This window comes from Centroberyx gerrardi, chromosome 2 (assembly GCF_048128805.1).
Source record: "Centroberyx gerrardi isolate f3 chromosome 2, fCenGer3.hap1.cur.20231027, whole genome shotgun sequence".
Taxonomy (NCBI): Eukaryota; Metazoa; Chordata; class Actinopteri; order Beryciformes; family Berycidae; genus Centroberyx; species Centroberyx gerrardi.
Window position 1 is genome coordinate 11915970 of NC_135998.1, and position 18778 is coordinate 11934747.

The 18778-nt window shown below is 40.2% G+C and overlaps 1 protein-coding gene across 3 annotated transcripts in view; it reads right to left on the reverse strand.

Annotated features, from left to right (window-relative positions):
* Positions 1-13226, reverse strand: part of sfswap (splicing factor SWAP) — a 115787-nt gene extending 102561 nt beyond the window's left edge. Inside the window, exons 1-5 of one of the 3 annotated variants that reach the window (XM_071914677.2) lie at positions 12871-12931; positions 11760-11831; positions 11133-11296; positions 5965-6096; positions 571-647 (exon numbers count right to left, since the gene is read on the reverse strand). In XM_071914677.2, coding sequence (XP_071770778.1) covers positions 571-647; positions 5965-6096; positions 11133-11296; positions 11760-11788 — 402 coding nt within the window. In that variant the 5' untranslated portion in view covers positions 11789-11831; positions 12871-12931. Of the gene's footprint in view, positions 1-570; positions 648-5964; positions 6097-11132; positions 11297-11759; positions 12405-12870 lie in introns of those variants that run through there. The other 2 variants (XM_071914674.2, XM_071914676.2) reach the window with 2 other exon arrangements.
* Between the last annotated feature and the right edge of the window lie 5552 nt (positions 13227-18778).

Genomic DNA, 18778 nt, shown 5'->3' on the forward strand with positions numbered 1-18778 from the left:
GAATTGGGAATCTTGGTGATATAAACTATCTATGTGAGTGGTCGTTGTATATGTGACTTCTCTTCTGGTTCATTTTCTTTTTCTTCCCCCGCATCTAAACTCCTATCCGGCTGTTGCCGGTGTCACTCTCAGATTTCAGTCTTGATGAGTCCTGTACCGCTTCAATCTAGACAGCCTGACCAGACTGCCCAACAAAATCAAACATGTTTGAAAAACATTGCGTCGGGATAAACAGAGTCTGCAGTCTTCAGCCCATTCACACTAAAGGATAGTCTGCACCGACCATCAGGCCCAATGCTTGTTTAGTTTGCATTATTCAATGTATAATCAGATTGTAAATGTTTTGTTTTTGTATTTTGACCAGTTGTCATCTTCTGCAAATAAATGTTCTGAACAACAATATTTTTGTTTGGAATTACAATGAAATGTGGTCAATAGTTCATAAAAGAATATCACATTAGATTTTACAGACACATACACATAAACTGTGGAACTGAACATTTTGATGTGATGTCTTAATTTTTTCCAGAGTTGTATATGAGCAGGAAGCAGTGGGATATCAACACTCACCAGCTCCACGTCGGGAGGGATGGCCAGCCCTGGGGGGGCTACGAACGGTTCCTCACTATCCTCCGGCTCTACTTCTTCTGTGCATTTGAAGAGAAATTCAGACAAATGGAAGTGTGGGATTAATTCTCATAAATCATAAAAAAGCACTGGATGAGAGTACAGTGGAAAGGAATCAAATGCTAGCAAAATTCAAAGATTCATTTTGAGTTCCTCATCCTTTCCAAGGAGTGGGAGACCATGTTACATTTGTTTACAACAGCACCACATGCCCTCCACCATTCCATCCACAACACACCAGTACACAGTAAAATACTTCCACCCTTCCTCGATCATCTACCTCTCTCTGCATAAGATAATCATGGTACAGGCCACTGGAAACTAGATAAACATTTTATTCAGTGTGTTTCACTGTAGGGAGTTTGCACAGTGATGCCCATTAATCTAAGACATAGCAGCTATCTGGGCAGCTATGGAACGAAGCCTATATTCCTCTTCCACTTTGTTACACCCAATGGTTGTTGCACCTAATGGATGCAGCTGTTTGTGTTGATTAAATTTGGCACCCGCAGGTTGCCTTAGCAAAGCTAGCTATGGATGGCTGGATGCTTTGCTTTTAAATGCAAGTGCATTGTTGTTGTTGACTTATGGTATGATAACTTACTGTTGCACAATTTGCATTTCACTTCGTTGTCATTCAAAGATACTCATTGATATGGTCTGGGGTGGCCAATTTAATACCCATATTGCTGAGATTATAAGACTAACCCCATTCAGAAGCAAACTCACTCATTTTACATAAAATATGCCAACTCAGCTTGCCCAGACTGCAGGGACTCCCATCTACTGTCAACAACCCAGATTAAAGCAACAACCGCTGCCTAACCATCAAATGGCTAACACAGTAGCCCGGATTGCTGAATATTAAACACATCACTCAGTCACAGCTCTGTACCTCAACCCAGATCACATTATTCACGCCATATGTGCATGACAAGCCAACTAGCTCTAGCGGTTTGGTCAAAATCTGTCATCAAATGCTGATTCAGTGAAATTATGCATTTGACTGAACAGCTATGGGTTGTTCATTCATCATGCACAAAATATGTGAATAATCAATAAGTCATTGAGTTTTTATTGTAAGATCATTACTATATTATAAATATCAGGTGCATCAGATGTTTCATATTGGATAAAACCCATCCACCTTAAGTCTTCTATTAAAAAATGCTATTTCACATACATTTGACTGAACAGCTGGCTTGTCATGCACATATTAATAAAGTATGAGAGGTCCTATAAGGTCAATAGAAAAGTTAAGATTACACCTGATGTGTATCAATCTAGACAGAGTTACAGGTTTATATGTCTCATGTCTGAATATATAGGGGCTATGCTATAATACAGTACATACTTTACATTGAATGCTTTTTTCCACACTGTCTCACTGTACTAGCACAGGCGACGTTCTCAGTTTTGTATAAGTTATTTAAGTGTTTCCCTTCTAGAGGTACTGGGTTGTACTGTAATTCCATTAGTAGTGGTGGTCTGACTACAGCAGGGCTATGTCCAATCTTTATCTGTCCAAGTGTGTATCTATGTTAGACTGAGCTGTTGTTGGGTCTTGCTTTAATTAATATTAAGGCCTGACCACAGGAATCGATCCCAGCGTCCCTGTGGTTTGTCAGCCTTCCATTGGGTCACTGGTCTTCAATGCAATTATTGAAAAGTTTCACACCACCTCCCAAGCCCTCCCTTGCTTCCTCGTCTGTTACTTTTAAAATGAATTTGTACTTGTTGTAAAGTGACATTTCTGCCCACACAGTCTACATAAACTTTTAAAAATTTAATCAGCTGTAACATTCGCATTCTTTGACATTTTCTCTCTTGACATCAGCTGAGTGGCTGCTGGTGTAATCATTGTACATATTGCAGACAACGGGGGCTTAAATCACTGAGTGACAGAATGAATCAGAAAGAAAATGCTTCAATCGCAACAACACCTGCCTCCTCAATAGTGATGTTAGCACTGTGAGCAACATCAAAGAAAGTCAGAGTGGTTAGGACCAGGCAATCGCTTAGTTAGCCAGCCAGTTAATTAGCTGCTTTATAACTGTTATATGCTTTATAACAACCAAATAAACAAACTGACAATTGCATTGCACAACAGTAATCTATGATGGCAGTAATCTCAGTTTGTTTTCAATAATATTACAATAATTTCCCACCTTGGTGTTTTTCTTTTAATTGTTTTCCACCTAATCAGAGTGCCTCGGACATTTTTACAAGACTGTCATCCACATTAAGCCTCTCTCTTAAACATATTCAGAGGGACCTTGCTATTTTTTGTTTGTATTATTTAATGCCCATTCCCGAAAACCACCTGATCATATGCGTTTGTCCATTGGAGATACAGAAGAACCCACGCAGCGCTCTTTCTCTCGTCGTGTTAGAAATTTTACTGGCATGTGCCACTTGGCAGGTGTTTTCGTACCGTGGACATAGCTCTACCATCTGCCCAGGGAGAGGCATCTAGTCTGCCTACGTATCTGGGCACAGGCTGGGACTAAATGAGGCCAGCAATCTCCACATCTAATATTTAAAGCTGCAGGTACACGGTTAATTCTTTTTCTGACAACGTGCACACTAAAGGCAGACTGGCGAGGTGTCTGGCTGCCTGGGGAAAGAATACCTTGGCTGGGCCGGCAGAGGACAGACGCAGGACAGAGACTTGTGGTCCTGGCTGTGACAGTGACTAGTCTGATATATGGGCCCGATTTGTGGCTTTGTCAACACCCCAAACTGAACCGTACGTTCTCTCTGATAAATGACTGGCCAATTTAGTGCAAGGTCAGTCCTACAGAGCAAGAGAGAAGCCTGGCAAGAGCGATCATAATTAACAAGCCATCCAATGCTCAAAGTGTACATATATCAAGACGTCTGACCATCATGACTAGACATTCAGTTAGCCTCAAAATAAATATACTCCACTTACTTCTTGAGAGATAATATTTCTAAAAGTACTACAGTCTCCTTAAATTCTGAAAAGAACACTGCAAGCAAGGACAGGTGCCGTGATAACAATAGGTTATTAGTTGGTTGTGTGTTTGGATACCATACCATAATAGTGTGTGTGTGTGTGTGTGTGTGTGTGTGTGTGTGTGTGTGTGTGTGTGTGTGTGTGTAAACATAAAGTGCTCAGTGGTGGGTGGATGACAACCACACTCAATGTTGTACTTCACAGCAAGTCAAACCTCTTACCACTAATGGTGAAATGTTTCCTATTCTACAATTGAAGGGTTTAAAAATCACAAATAGTGTTGTCATGGTAACCAAAATTTTGAAACTACTGTAATATCGTTGCGAAAGATTGAATTCAATATTTCATTTTATAAACGTTCAATACTTTCACTATGTGTTCTGCAGGCTGAAATTTCATTTCAACGTCACTTCCAGAGGGCATATACCTGCAAATGGCATGTGGATTGGAATAGTTAAAAGAAGAAGAAATGGAAGAAGGAATGGAATAGACAGAGTTTGCTCTTGACAGTGGACTGCAGTAGTCAGCACAAAATTCTGTCAAATAGCTGAAAACCTGGACACAGCGTCAAACAGTCCACCACGTCTTGAAGTGAACCACTTTAACTGGTTGACAAAACTGGTGCCACGGGCGAAACGTGGAACTATTTCGCTTACAGAGCCATCAAAGACCCAAGCGACATATCAAAAACCCCAGTGGTGAAGTTGCTACAAAGCTGCCCAAGTCAAGTGTGGTAACACAAGTAAATAATCAAAGCATCTCAATGACTGACATGCGTACACTTGGCCCTCCATGGCACACGGTTGAATACCCCTGCATTAAACCCTTGTTGGAATACGCTTTGACTTGCCTCCAACCCACAGTCAACACACAGTCAACCCACAGTCAACAAAAACTCTCGCAGGATTTCTCTGAAGTGGGTCCTTAGCCTGGTTTGTCTTAAATAAGTCTGTTCAAACTGTTTTGACCAGTAGCTATCAATATCCATGTTTATACCACCATATATTCCACGGAAATACAAACGAGCAATGAATGCTTTCAGTTCATCTACAGACATATACCACGTTTCATGTCCAGAAACTGTGTGTATCTCATCACACTATTGCTCTAAAGGAATGTGAGTAATCAGATGTGTGAAATTAGTTTCCATGGAGTTGAGTGTGTTTGGCAAGTGTAGCATGCAAATGTATTGAATGGGTTGGTGAAGATGGGAGTGTGTGGAGTGTGTACAGGTAGAGACTAAACTAGCAGAGTTAGTAGTGTAGATGCTAAGGTAGTATTACTAAAAACAAAGCAGTAGGTACCAGTTGGGAAACGGGTTTGAGTTTGTTATGAGTAAAGAGGGGGGTGGGTACACAGCATGTGCCTTAGCCAACTCAACCACCAAGACACCCATCAGAAATCTATTTTTATAAGACATGATTGCACAGTTTTATTTAAGTCCTCGATATATTTACTTTGTTATTTGTTATCATTGCAGTTGAGTTGAATATAAAGTTATTTAAGTTATTGATGTTGAAGTTATGGTCCTCTCCATAGTGCTGTTGGTTAAAGTACAGTGGCTGTGGTATCATAGTAGCATAGACTTTTTAGATATTAAACTTAGTATTGGTATTGAAGTCAAAATGCTGGTATCATGACAACACTATTTACAATGGGGAGTCTGCCATGCTAAAGAATTAATCACAGCATTCTCACTGAAGCTGACACACAAGTCTCTCCACCAGTGAGTGTCTGACATTAGCGAACGCATGAAAAGATCATCCACTACTTCTCTCCTCTAAAAGGCAGGTCAGAGACACTTTAATCTCAGTCATAGGAGCTGGGAGGCATACAGTGCTGATCAATATTACTGGGAACCCTTGGCATTTTGCTCACGATTTCCTCAAAAATAAAGTAAAATAAAAATGTTCTCCACAGCTTTCATAATCTATTCTTTGATTTGACTCAATGTGATTTAAATTGAAGAATAACATGTAATCTAAAGAAATCAAAAAGGGCCCAGACGATATTATTGATATCCGTGACGTCAAATACACTAGTACATTTGTTAAAAGTGTCAAGAAATCTCTCACACTGCTGGGAGAAATTCATCTTTACAGATTACTTTCCTGGTTTTGACATGCTCTGCTCACCCAAAGAGTGTGTGTCTGTGTTACTGAGTACGTGTGATTGACTGCCCGACTCCATGAGTATTTGTGAATGTGTGTGACTGATTGATGGACTAACCGTCTGTCTGTCTGGATCTGTAGGTGTGAGAGTGTGACTGACTGCTGACTCCATGTGTTTGTTTATGAGTGTGAATGACTGTGTGACTCCTTAGGTGAGTTTTAGAGGGTGTTAGTGTGTGTTCTCACCAGCCTCCTTGTTAGCATCCTCCTCCTCAGTCGGTTGGGACGGGTCATAGTAGTCCGCACTGTATCTGAAGGCTACTGCGTTGTAGGTGCCTTCATCAGCCAGGGCCTCACTCAGACGCTTGTACTCCTCCTCTGTGGGGGGGGGGACAAAAAGACATGTATTGAACTTTATTGAAAGGATAAACCCCTTGAGATGAATCATCTCGTTTTCAAGAGGGTCCTCGAAACACAAATACATTAACAATACAATAAAGCGAAAATTGCAAGTACACATAAACACATACAAATACAAATACAAACACAAATACAAAAGGCTCCCTCACCCTCTCCAACCCCCAACCCTCCTTCACCCCACACAACCTGCGCAAGTATGCATACTATACCAAAAACAGATAATGGGCTTAATGACAGTAAGGAAAATAAAACAAGAACCAATAATACGCAACATATAACACCTGCAATAAGGTGATTAAATTACATAAACAGCAGAAGCATACAAGAATAAATGCATACCTACATCTCCAAAAATACATGTGTATTTTCATGCATAAGCACATTAAAAAAAAGACATACGAATGCTTGCACAAACGTGAACAAATGCAACGGTAGTATTTAATATTGAGGAATTATTGTTAATGGATTAAGCACAACTGAAAACAAGAACAAGTTGTTTTAAGATGAGCAAGTAGTGACGTCCTAACGAAGCGAAAAGAAGTAATGGATCCGAGAGAATTAGGCATGTTATTCCAATCAGATGGGGCTTTAAATTTAAAGGCCGAATGCCCAATTTCTTTAGAAATTTGGGGGACAAAAAAAGAGGATATTGAGCATGTGTGTATAAGGATTTATATGGAACTAATTATTGTTTAATTGTTTAATTACAATAAATACATTTAAAAATAAATTGCAACTGAAAATGTCTTCTGGAATTTAGCGGTAACCAATTTAGTGATTCATACATAAAGCAATGATGTGTTCGATAAGGACACCTCAAAACAAATCTGCACAGACTATTATAAACTACATTTAGAGGAGGCAGATGTGTTTCAGAGGTATTTTGATAAACAATATCTGCATAATCAAGTCTAGGTAATACTGAGAAACAATTATTTTTTCTTAGCTGAAAAGTGAAACAATTTATTGAACGATATAGTGTACTCAGACTGCAATAATTTTTTTTGGTAACAAAATCAATATGGGGCCTAAAGGAAAGTTCAGAATCAATCCAGAGACCCAAATATTTAAAAACATCAACTTTCTCAAGTGGTGACCCATTATAGAAAATAATATGCAAATCATTGCATGTATAAGTAAGATTATATCTAGTACCAAACAACAGACTACAGACCTTTTTGTTCAATAAAAGTTTGTTATTGAGAAACCAGTTTTTTACAACATCAGAATCCGATTGCAGTGAACTTTGAATTTGTGGTATATTGGAATTAGATGTAGAAATAACAGTGTCATCAGCATATAAATGGATATGACAGTCTGAACAAATTTGCGGAAGATCATTATCAAAAATGTAAAAAAGGAGTGGCTCCAAAGTAGAACATTGCGGCACACTCTTTTCCATGATTAAATAATCAGACAGACTACCATGAAAAATAACACACTGACTTCTGTTATGGAGATATGTATTAAACCAAAGTAAAGCCTGTTGAGATACACCAATGGAATAGAGCTTATCAAGTAGGAGGTAGTGATCAACCATATCAAATGCCTTGGTAAGATCAATTAAGATTGCACCAGTGAACTGACCCTCATCAAAGGACATAGACACATCATTGGTACATTTGAGGAGAGCAGTAGCAGTGGAGAAATTTTGTCTGAAGCTAGATTGGGATCGAGATAAAATGTTGAAATCATTAATGTACCAAGATAACAGATTAAAAATTAGCTTCTCAAAAGTTTTAGAAACAGTATTAATAGTAGTACTAATAATTGAAACTGGTCTATAGTTATTATACACCCTTATATTGTTGGTAATTTTATTTAGATCAGTAGAATTACACAAATTCACCATTAGTTTCACATTCGGTGTAGCCCTGGTTAACTTACTATAATGACAGCCAAATATGAAACGTGCTTACTTTCTCTAATAATATTAATAATATATAGTTATTGTTACAATTAAGAACCCAGAGTGTATGAGAATATGAATGGTTATATTCCAGATTATGGCAGGTCACAGTACAAGTGAACAACGGACAGGACAGATAGAAGACATACTGGTTACTTTATCCCAGATACCACCGTTTTTCTATTGAAATTCAAGACAAACTATATCTTTATTAAAGAAGGAAGGACAAAATTCCCACTAACACTATCAATATTTCTAATGTTTCCTTCCTGTCCCTTCAGTGGACAGATGGGTAATAGCCTGAGTGAATGGGGTCAGGCCTCCAAATTCAAGGGCAAACCAGCCTGGGGGATGAACCGAGTGTGTGTGTGTGTGTGTGTGTGTGTGTGTGTGTGTGTGTGTGTGTAGAAGTAGTAGCAGTGTGAGTGTAACACAAATCATTGGCCGACTCATTCTGTCCTGTCAGTTTGGCCATAAGACACCATATTTTACTTAAAACTGTGGCTTATTAATTCAATTACAGTCATTAACTCTGTCTTTCAGAAGGGTGCTTTGTCATCAAAACAGCCTGTTTCATTATAATGTACAATGACGGGGAAGCAAGTATCCTAGATGAAAGTCTACAGTGATTTCCATAGAAATAGAATCTCTCATGCTCATAGTCAGTGTGATCTTTTTTGAATGAATGCAAAGCTCAAAGTGGCTTACAAGACAATGTTACTTTGTTGAAGATTCCTTCTGAAACAGACCGTCTAGTCTGATTGTATTAAAAAGCCGGGACATGACCGCTGTAACAACAATGGTTGGTGTTTATTCATTAGCATAGATAGCACAGATTTATATTAGCCTAAGTATTAGTCTGCATAAGAAGTGTCAGATGAGAAGAGAACAGAGGCCTGTGATTTAACAATAATATCAACACTTCCAGTGGACAATACATTATCAGCCATTCAACCACTGATTGTCAGAGAAAAGAATGAATCTTTTAATACCAATCCAGCGAGACTGTACACTGACAACATAATATCCACCCCATAAAGCTACTCACAGTCTTGCTTATCCGCTCACTGATACATTCAATGGATGTGTCGGGCTTTATAATCTTCTATCTCTGTATTTGCCACATAAAGTGGACGCTATGAGCCTAATTAACATAAAATAGTCAACTTTAAGTCCATTAGTCTTCGTCTTGTTAATGGCACACTAGACAAAACTGTAATATGTATAATCTATGCAGGAATCCTACACATTTTCCATTTCAAAATTATCTGCCTTGTCCAGATCTTAATTTATTCACTGAATTTGTGTTCAATACGATCTATGCTAGTAACGGCTGGACAAAATGACTAAACTAGGCCATATTACTCTGTACCTGAAGGTTTGATATACACCGTATTCATGTCACTCTTCCCTGCATATTTTTAGTAGAGTGGGTGATTTGGGTTCTGAGACCAAGGTGCTCCAGGGCCCTTTTCAGCATCATTTTCAGTTGGTGTTGCAGTTCTAAAATGGCTTTTATCTGGATATTTATATGATTATATATGGACAACTGCACTGTAATTGCAGTTGCTAATTTGGCTGAGGAATAACCCCAGATAAAGAATTTCAATTGGATTTACATTTCTCTAGCTGTAAGGCCAATGTTCCAGCCGTGGTGGGCAACTGCAGCTAAATGAATGTGCAATTCAGCAAGTATTCAACCCCCTTGATTTTTTCTCATTTTGTAGCTCGGTCACTCAAGAACTTTCACATGCTTGTTCTGAAGCCAGTCAAGTGTTGATGGACTTGATGCTTAGGGTCATTGTCCTGTTGGAACATAAATCATCACCCCAATCTAAGGCAGTGTGAAGCAGGTTCAGGCTGCCACCACCATGCTTCACGTAGGGGCGGTGTTATATGGGTGATGATTAGAGGAACTCTGTCAGAGTGGTCATTGGGTTCTTGGTCACTTTCCTAACCAAGGTCCTTCTTCCCCACTTGCTCAGTTTGGTCGGACAACAAGCTCTGGGAAGAGTCGTTCCATATTTTTTCCATTTCTTAATGATGAAGCCTACTGTGCTCCTGTGAACTCCCAACATTTTATACATTGTTTCATACCCATCCCCAGATCTATTCCTCTTCACAATTCTGTCTCTGAATTCTGTGGATAGTTGCTTGGCCGTCATGATAAAGTTTCTGTTCTGACATGCATTGTCATCTGTGAGACCTTATATAGAAATATGTGTTTCATTCTAAAGCATGTCCAGTCAATTGAACTAGCGACAGGTGGACTCCGATCAAGTTTTAGAGACAACTCAAGGACATTCAAAGGACTTTGGATGCACCTTAACTCAATTTGGACAGTCACTGGAAAGGGGTATGTGTAGGGACCCAGCTGTGGACTCAATAAAATTTGTAACACTGTTTTCAGATGGTACATAAGGTGCTTAAAATGAGCAATATGCCTCAGGACTGTAATAAAAGTAACATGAATGGGAAGGCCAAGAATCTTAAGCTATGTATATAAAGTATATCTATATGATGGGCTGATGATATCTATATGATGTGAGCAGAGGCACAGCAGCTGGGTTAGGATGCTCTGCATCGCCTACTAAAGGCAGATTGTAATTGCTAAGTCAACCACAACAGACAAAACACAGGCATAAAATTGGAATAGAAGGGTTTTGGGTGTTAAATTGGCCACAATGACAAGGCCAGGTCGGCTGCGCCGAGGCACCACCTCAACATTTTTTGAGCCAGGACAAACCCTATAGCTATGTCTGTAATGTAATGTAACAAGATATGCTTGTTTTCTGGTCTCTATTTAAGCGCTCCGTGAGGATTAAATATTGGAAAGGATGGATGTGTTGGTGATAAAACAAATTTCATGGTTAACATTGTGATATGCCTCTATATTTCAGCTTGGTCAAGGCTAGGTTTCTCGACAACAAAATCATGATTGTCACACAGACTTGCAGTGGACTAAAGACAAACTTAGTGCTCTAGACTCCTTTTGAAAAACCTAGCCAACCTAGCCAAATCACTAGCCCAGTAAATGACAAACAAACACAGCTGAGCTGAATGTCAGAGCCAGCAGCCTGCCCACCTTGTCTGGCCTCCTCTTCCAGCAGGTCAGTGTGCATGGCCAGGTACCTCTCTTCATCACACAGCGCCTCAATCCTGGCCTCTTCCTCCGACAGCTGGTAGGACGTGTTCCATGACCCGCTATCATACTCTGAAAGGTCATGTAAGTGACCACGGCCATCGTATCTGTTGGATGAAGAGAAAGGTTAGAGAGAAGGAAGCCAACAGAGCGTTTTATACACAACATGGACCTACTTACCACACGAGGGAGGAGGGCTTAAACCCAAAATTTAAAACATCACAAATGTGCTACCTCTGTCACAAGTCTGTCATGAGGGAGTGTACTTGTAAAATACTGGAGCTTGAGAAATTTTCTCAAAATACTGACAACATAACAACACCCTAAAAAAACTCCCTAGGCTTAATCCTCAACAGTGCTATTAAGTTACCTTGCAAGCTTACAGCTGCTACTTCATTTCTGGACAATTCTTACAAACCAAGAACCCTACATCAACAGAAAAAGAAAAGAAAAACAAACAAAACAGCTCGCCTCTTACCTTACAGGGTTCAATTTCCCCCTGTAACACTCATCATTACTTCTACATCTGCAAAGAGAGTTACATTCACACAAACCCGAGCACATAAATACCTATCCGTAAGAACCCAAATGGACGACATTTTCCTGCGTTCGTTCCTCTACGCCACCTCTCAGTTGCAGTTTCTTCATGGAGACAAAGAAATGGGGTGCTGGGGTTGGCATTCGGGGTTTTGGCAGGACCCCTTAGCCTACCTTGCTGGGGAAAGAACTGGGTTATGTGATAAAGACATACATACATAGGGCGTACAAATGAAACACGACTTGGGTCAATGCAGATCAAGGTGATTCAGTACAATGAACATGAAGGAGCTAGTGCGTCAAGACAGCCACATCCTTCACAGTTCAAGTAAGTGTGTTTCCAAAGAGGTTTTGTCCATACTGGAGAAGTGCCAACAAGACATTGCTCCAATACCTGCAGCAACATTTTGTTTGAAGGCTGAAAGCATTTTGGAAATAACTGACCTTTTGCTTAAAGTACAACCTCCCAGTTTGACATATGAAGAGTGAATCACCTTATCTGCAGTAACTTTAGGTTTGGTTAGAATTTGCTCTGGCCCTGTGGACATCAACAAAGCAAAATAAAATCCCAGGAAATTTGCTTAGGGTAAACAAAGGCCTACAGGCGAAAGCCAATTTGAAAAGGACAAATAGGTCTCCAGGGGTGTAAAAGAGTGAATCGGCTTATGCATTATACAATATTTTTATTGCCAGTAAGCCTGGGGTAAAAGTTTCCAGAGGAAATTCTTCCAACATGCCAAGACGCAAAGCCCACTCCAAAGCTAACCTTGGTTGTCTTGAAGGTTATGAAAGCTAAACAGCTTCATACCTGTCACTCTGGTCTGGTGTATAATGGCCTATAATCGAGTTAGGTTAACTGCTTCAATGATAGAGTGATAGAGATGGCATTCAAAGCATCATAGTTGATGTTGGCAGGGACTGACTGGGATTAGCATCTTGGCATGGTATTCTAGAGATTTCAGATACCCTTTATTTGTCGTTCAGGACGTCCAAAGACAAGATAGCAGGCAAGAAATAAACTATTCGTCGTGTGTTGCAGTTAGAATTTTCAAGCTTCTGCAAAACAAACTCCGAGTGCTTCCTTCAAACAGGCAATAGGACAGATGGTTAGGATAACGATTCCGTCTAAGTTTTTTCAACCGACCTATCAATCATGATGTTCTTGTCCCCCATCCATGGGATAAGATGCTTGCCATGTTCGTGGAAAAGAGCCCTTTCGTCGTCTCGGAACAGCTTGCAGGCATAGCCGAACACCAAGAGGTCGGCATATTTATCACTGTCACTCACATCCTTCTTCACCGGTTTGTTGTTGTGGTCCCTCTTTCCCGCTCCGCGACGATACATTTCCCAGTTATTCGAGAAAACAATTTGACTTGCTCGACAAATTAGTATCGTTAGTATAGTGTTTTTTTTCTACGAGGCTAATAGCTCTCGGGTGGTCCAAATAGGACAATAATCCGTGATGTTATCCCCTAAAACAAAAATTCTACGTGCCATCGGTAGCCATGTTGGGAAAGCAAGTAAATGTAGTTTTTACTCGATCCGCACTTACGCCAAATCATTATGTGCTGTTGAAATAATTTCCAAGCATTTCTTCGCCACAAGTATCATTACGTATTAATTAAAGTATTCCAACATTATTTTCTAAAGTGTGAATGGTAGTATTTGATTCGTATTTTGACCAATATAGTCGTTTTCAGATATGTCGAAAGTGCTGTTCAAAACACTTCTCATTCGAGATTGGCGGTGACAAGACATTGCCGTCACGACTGATTTCATGTAGGCCTATCCTGCATAATATTACATTTTAGCTTTAGGCTTTTAGCTTACAGAAGCTCTCATCCCGGACGACTTAAAATTATTTCAAGAGTAGCATAAGCTTAAATTTGTAGATCATTAGCATGACAAGCAACCAATAGTAAGGGGTGAAGAGATGAACGGCAGGTTAACAAAGTATTCCTGTGGCCCTAATGTATGACAGAAAAGTGTTTTTTAGTTCGAGACAGGATCATATTATAGCAAGTAGAGTAAGGTGGAGTGATTGAAAGGGGCGAGGGGGAAGTATTTAGTGAAAAAAAGAGTTAGCTATCAAATCACAGGGTGCTGAAATGGGAAGATCATTTCGGCACTGGAGAGCCGAGGCTGGGTGGAGGATGAGTAGGACGGTGCAGGGAAGGGAGAGCTAAGCAGCCGGATGCAGTGGACTATTACCTTTTCTCACAACTGCACAGCAGCAATAGTGGAAAAAGGTAATGGGACCAAGAGGGCAGGTAGACCTACTGGCAGATGTTTTAGGACCTCATTTAGGAGAGAGAGAAGAGAGTTTAGCCAGAGACTGGGGGGTTAGAAACAGAAGATTGGACTTGGAAGAGTGGTAGGTTGATTTTGTAGCAGAGATGGATGTGTGGGGAAGGTGGAGAGTAAAGACTGAAAATGGGAGAAGTCATCCGACAAGGCAGTTTTGTGCCACCTTCTCTTCACTGCCTAACAGCAGCCACAGGGCAGGTGGTGACAGACGAGCAGAAGAAAGAGGACAGAGAAGATCAAAAGATGATGAAAGGGCGAATAGAAGTGTGGAACTGGCAGGTGCCGTGCCAAAAAGAGGAAAAAGTGAGGAGAGAGGGAGGAAGCACAGACAAAACACTTACTAAACTGAGTCTAGCTGTAACAGGATTACAGTAATGAGATTAGTAAAATCTGATAGCCTACCTGTAATCCATTACGAAAAAAAGAAATTACAGATACCTTTGAAAAAAAAGATTATGTGATTTCCCAAGAACCCCAGTTTTAATTGTGAGGTTATGCAAAGAGCATTGTGCCCTTCTGCCATAGCGCACTTGTAGCTTACTGTGGGAAATAACTAAATTAAAAAACGAGGTTACTTAAAATACACAATTACTTAACAGAAAAGCAGTAATATTGTGTGCATTTGCAAAATGTTAACAGTAACCTAATGGTTTGACAACGGTGCCTTTTTAATCATATTGACAAAGATATATGGGAGATAAAGCCCAGAATCACACCCTTAATGATTTGTTTGTTAGTTTTATGAGTTTTTTATGTAATTCAGTTCTCTCTTGCAAATGAGATCTTGATCTCAATGGGATTTTACCTGAATAAATAAATGTTGAATAAGTCTAAAAATAAAACTCACATAAATTATAGTGGGAGTAAATACTTCAATAAATTATCAGTTCAACTTCATATTTTCTAGATCTATAGGTAATGTAAACCTAGAATAAGGGTTTAGTTATGTAACTGGTGTAGAGTAATCCATTGGGTTATGTCTCCAGTTACATGGTCAATCCGGTGACCAATAATCAATAGTGGTTCCCAGTTCTGCTCATAGCCTAACCAATGTGCCAACAGTCTCAAACCCCAATGCGGCAGAGCAGATAGTGGGATTTATATTCAAGCATTCTCTTTTCTCCTTCTATCTCTCTCTGTCTTTTTGTTTCCCAACACCACAAATAAATCAAACCGATCCGACCTGGCCGCCCATAGAGGAGACAGCGAGGGAGAGGGGGGGTTTTGAATGAGTAATCACATGAATAACTTTCACACTCAGTAGAAGGAAGAGGAGAACTTGAGGCAAGATATGAGCATATATTACATACATTTACGAAGATTTGTTTACACTCAAGAATCACTGACATTTGAATTAGAAATTAGTGAGAGTGGGGTCAACTCATATTATCATATTAACTCAATTTGTCACCAAATGAATGACAGCCTCATGGCAATTCACCTGAACCAACTTCCATGACGGAAAGACATGGTGGGTAAAACTGAGTCAAAAGTTTTTTCTCAGTTTCAAACATTTTAATTAAATATCACACACAAAGATTCCTTTCTTACCTAGCCATAATTGACTGGAAGATATTTGGTTTTGGCCTATAAGGGAGACCTGGGTTTGAAGACACACAACATATAGAAATCAAATTACAAAACCATAACGGAGTAAAACAAGAGATTTAAGGGTGCTATATGCAACACTTTCATGACCAAATGTTGTCTTATTTTCAATCTAAGTAGTGTGTTTTGACTGAACAAGAGAAAATCTACCCATTAGCAATGCATGAGATCCCCTTGTTTGGCCTCTGTGGTCGGGCATGACTAGTGGTGGTAAATCTTCTCAGTGGACAGAAAGTGATGCATCTTATGTGTAAGGTAAACAAGGAAAGGAATTACCCTGCGATCGGAGTGCTGTTTTGGATTGTAGGTGCAGTGTAGCATGGCACACGCAGCTCCAGAGGGATTGGTTTCACTGCCTCCACCTTCAGCTGTCCAGAAAATAAGTAAATAAATAAATAAAGCTTTGAAAAGCTGCTGTGCAGTTAACTGGGGCTTGAAGTGAGCAAATGGGAGAAGAGAGAGGACCTGTCAACAAGCTCTCCCTCTCTTTCCTCTCGATCTTCCATTGTACTTTGTGATTATATAGCAATGGATTTGTCACACTTTGATATTTGGATGTCAAACGTCGCTGCCTCAACAGTCATTCAGGTTCCTGGGAGCCACAATCTCCCTCAAGTGGGAGGAAAACATCAACTCCATCACTACAAAGAAATTCAATCTGCTGCAGACGATGGGGGTCTAATTCTACACGGTCATCATTGAGTCCGTCCTCACCTCCTCCATAACTGTCTAGTTCGGGACAGCCACCACATGGGAGAGGACCAGACTACAGCGCATCATCTGTTCAGCAGAGAAGATCATCGGCTGCCACCTGCCCACCCTCGAGGGCCTCTGTGGAGTTCAGTTAATGAGCATCACAGACATGAAACTATTCTGGATTAGGTAGGGCTCATTACCTGAAGGATTATCACCAATTAAGGACTTCACCAGTCAGACAGGATAGTTCTGAGTTTGCTGCTCCGTGGCAGAGTCAGGAAAGTACATCCATGCCTCCTAATCAGAAGGATCAGGAAGTCAGAATCACTTCAACAGGTACAATAAATATAGAGCAATCTGTCTTGGTGGCATTGGTGCAGAAACATTGAAAACCTACATAGTAACACAGTACATAATACATAGTTGGGCCAACAGGATTTCACATATAGCGCAAAGGGCCTATATGACAAGCAGTTGACTATACCAATACACTCTGTAGCCACTTTATTAAGTACAAGTCTCCATTTATATAAACAGTTTGCTCCTCCAAACAGTGAGTCACGTAATTGCAACTCAGTATAAAGTATGTAGACAGGGTGGAGAAGTTCAGAAACTGTTTGACTAAACATTAGAATGGGCAAGACGCGTGATCTAAGCGACTTTGAATGTCACTTGATTGTTGGTGTCAGACGCATTAGTTCAAGCATCTCAAAAACGGCCGCCCTCCTGTTTTTTTGTTTTGTTTTGGGGTTTTTTTGCACTCTAGGCTAGCATGTCTAGAGTTTACCAAGAATGGTGCAATAAACAAAAAATACAGTCAGCAGTAGTCCTGTGGGCAAAAACGCCTTGTTGATGAGGGAGATCAGAATTGTTCAAGCTATTGGGTGCTGGTGGCAGCTGGTGCCATTCTCTCCAGGTGGGGCAGTGCCAATTACCAGCCCGTAGCATTGCATTGCCATATGCATTGTTTGCCATGCTAGCTAACTGTTGTTTTCATTACATTACATAATTTAGCAGACGCTTTTGTCCAAAGTGAAGTACATTTTGTCATCAGTAGACAAACCGACCGTATATCACAGTCTTCATCAGCTAAGCCTTCAATAGGACCAATCACACGATCAGAACAGCTCTTATGCTCTCATGCTCATTCCACTGTCACTCTCTCCTCGGTGTTAATTTGACACGGTAGCTATATGCTCCATAACAGCCCTAGTATCCTAATACCCTGCACAGCTGTTTGAAAGAAATGTAATCAACGAGTGGAACGATACGGAGCCCAGCTATTTTGAAATCCGGATACTACAAATGAACAGCCAAAACACATACGGAACCTTTTGACGTTGGGACTTGAGGCATTACTCCAATGGCCTGCACAGTCACTAGATCTCAACCCAATCATGCACCTTTGGGATGAGGTGGAACAGGTAGTTTGTAGCATGAATGTGCCTCCAAAAAATCTGCAAGAACTGCATGATCCTATAAGCTGGCATGGACCAAGATCCCTGCTGACTGTTTCTTCCACCTTGCTCAATCCATGCCTCGAAGAATTCAGGCTGCTGTGAAGACCTACCAGGTACTTGCTAGGTGTACCTAATTAAGTGGTGTTTATGAGCAGTATGGAAGCATTTTGGATTCCACAGAAAAGAAGTAGCAATAGACAAAACACAGGTAGAGGTAGAAGAAGGCACTGCGTCAACCACCTCTCATTTCCATTTTAATAGAGGTCGTGTGACCTTTCTTTGCCAAAATGTCTTCGCCCTCAGAGGGTACTCCTTCTTCCTTGGTCGCTGTCACTGTTGCTTCCCTTCACCCGGCTACATTATATGATTACATTTGAATTACCTTTCGTCCATGACACATAAAATGAAGTTAAATGAATAATTTGTCCAGATTACTGACTGTAATGTGAATAGTGTCATTAACATTGTCTACGTCTATTTCCAACTTGTGTAAAATGATGTCTGTAGCACTAAATGCCCTACACTGTATTTGGATCTTAGACTTCTGGGCAAAAGGCCTCAGACTGTCTGGATTGGAGACCACATTCATCTCTGTCATTGCCAATTGACTTGAGAGTAGTTTTTGTCTTGTTGTTGGCTGTTTGCCTTTCAACTGCTCATTTGCAAGTTAGATATCTCACCATGGCCATCACGGACATTGTTGCATACTTACAGCCAAAAGTTGTGAGTTCTAGAGAAGACGACTCATTGTGGTGTGCTTTTTCCAGTTGGTTTATTGGATATGCTTTGTTAAGCACTCACTGCCCCTTATTAAGAGAGCTAGCACATCTGTAGCCTTTTTTTTTTTTATTGCAAAGTGGATTAATTATAAATTACTGTATGCTCTCAAGTACCCTTCTTTTTAGTTAATGCTTTGAAAAACATCATGTCATCAAGCAGCAATGCAAAGTTTTAATGATCACATAACTGGAATGTAATTTG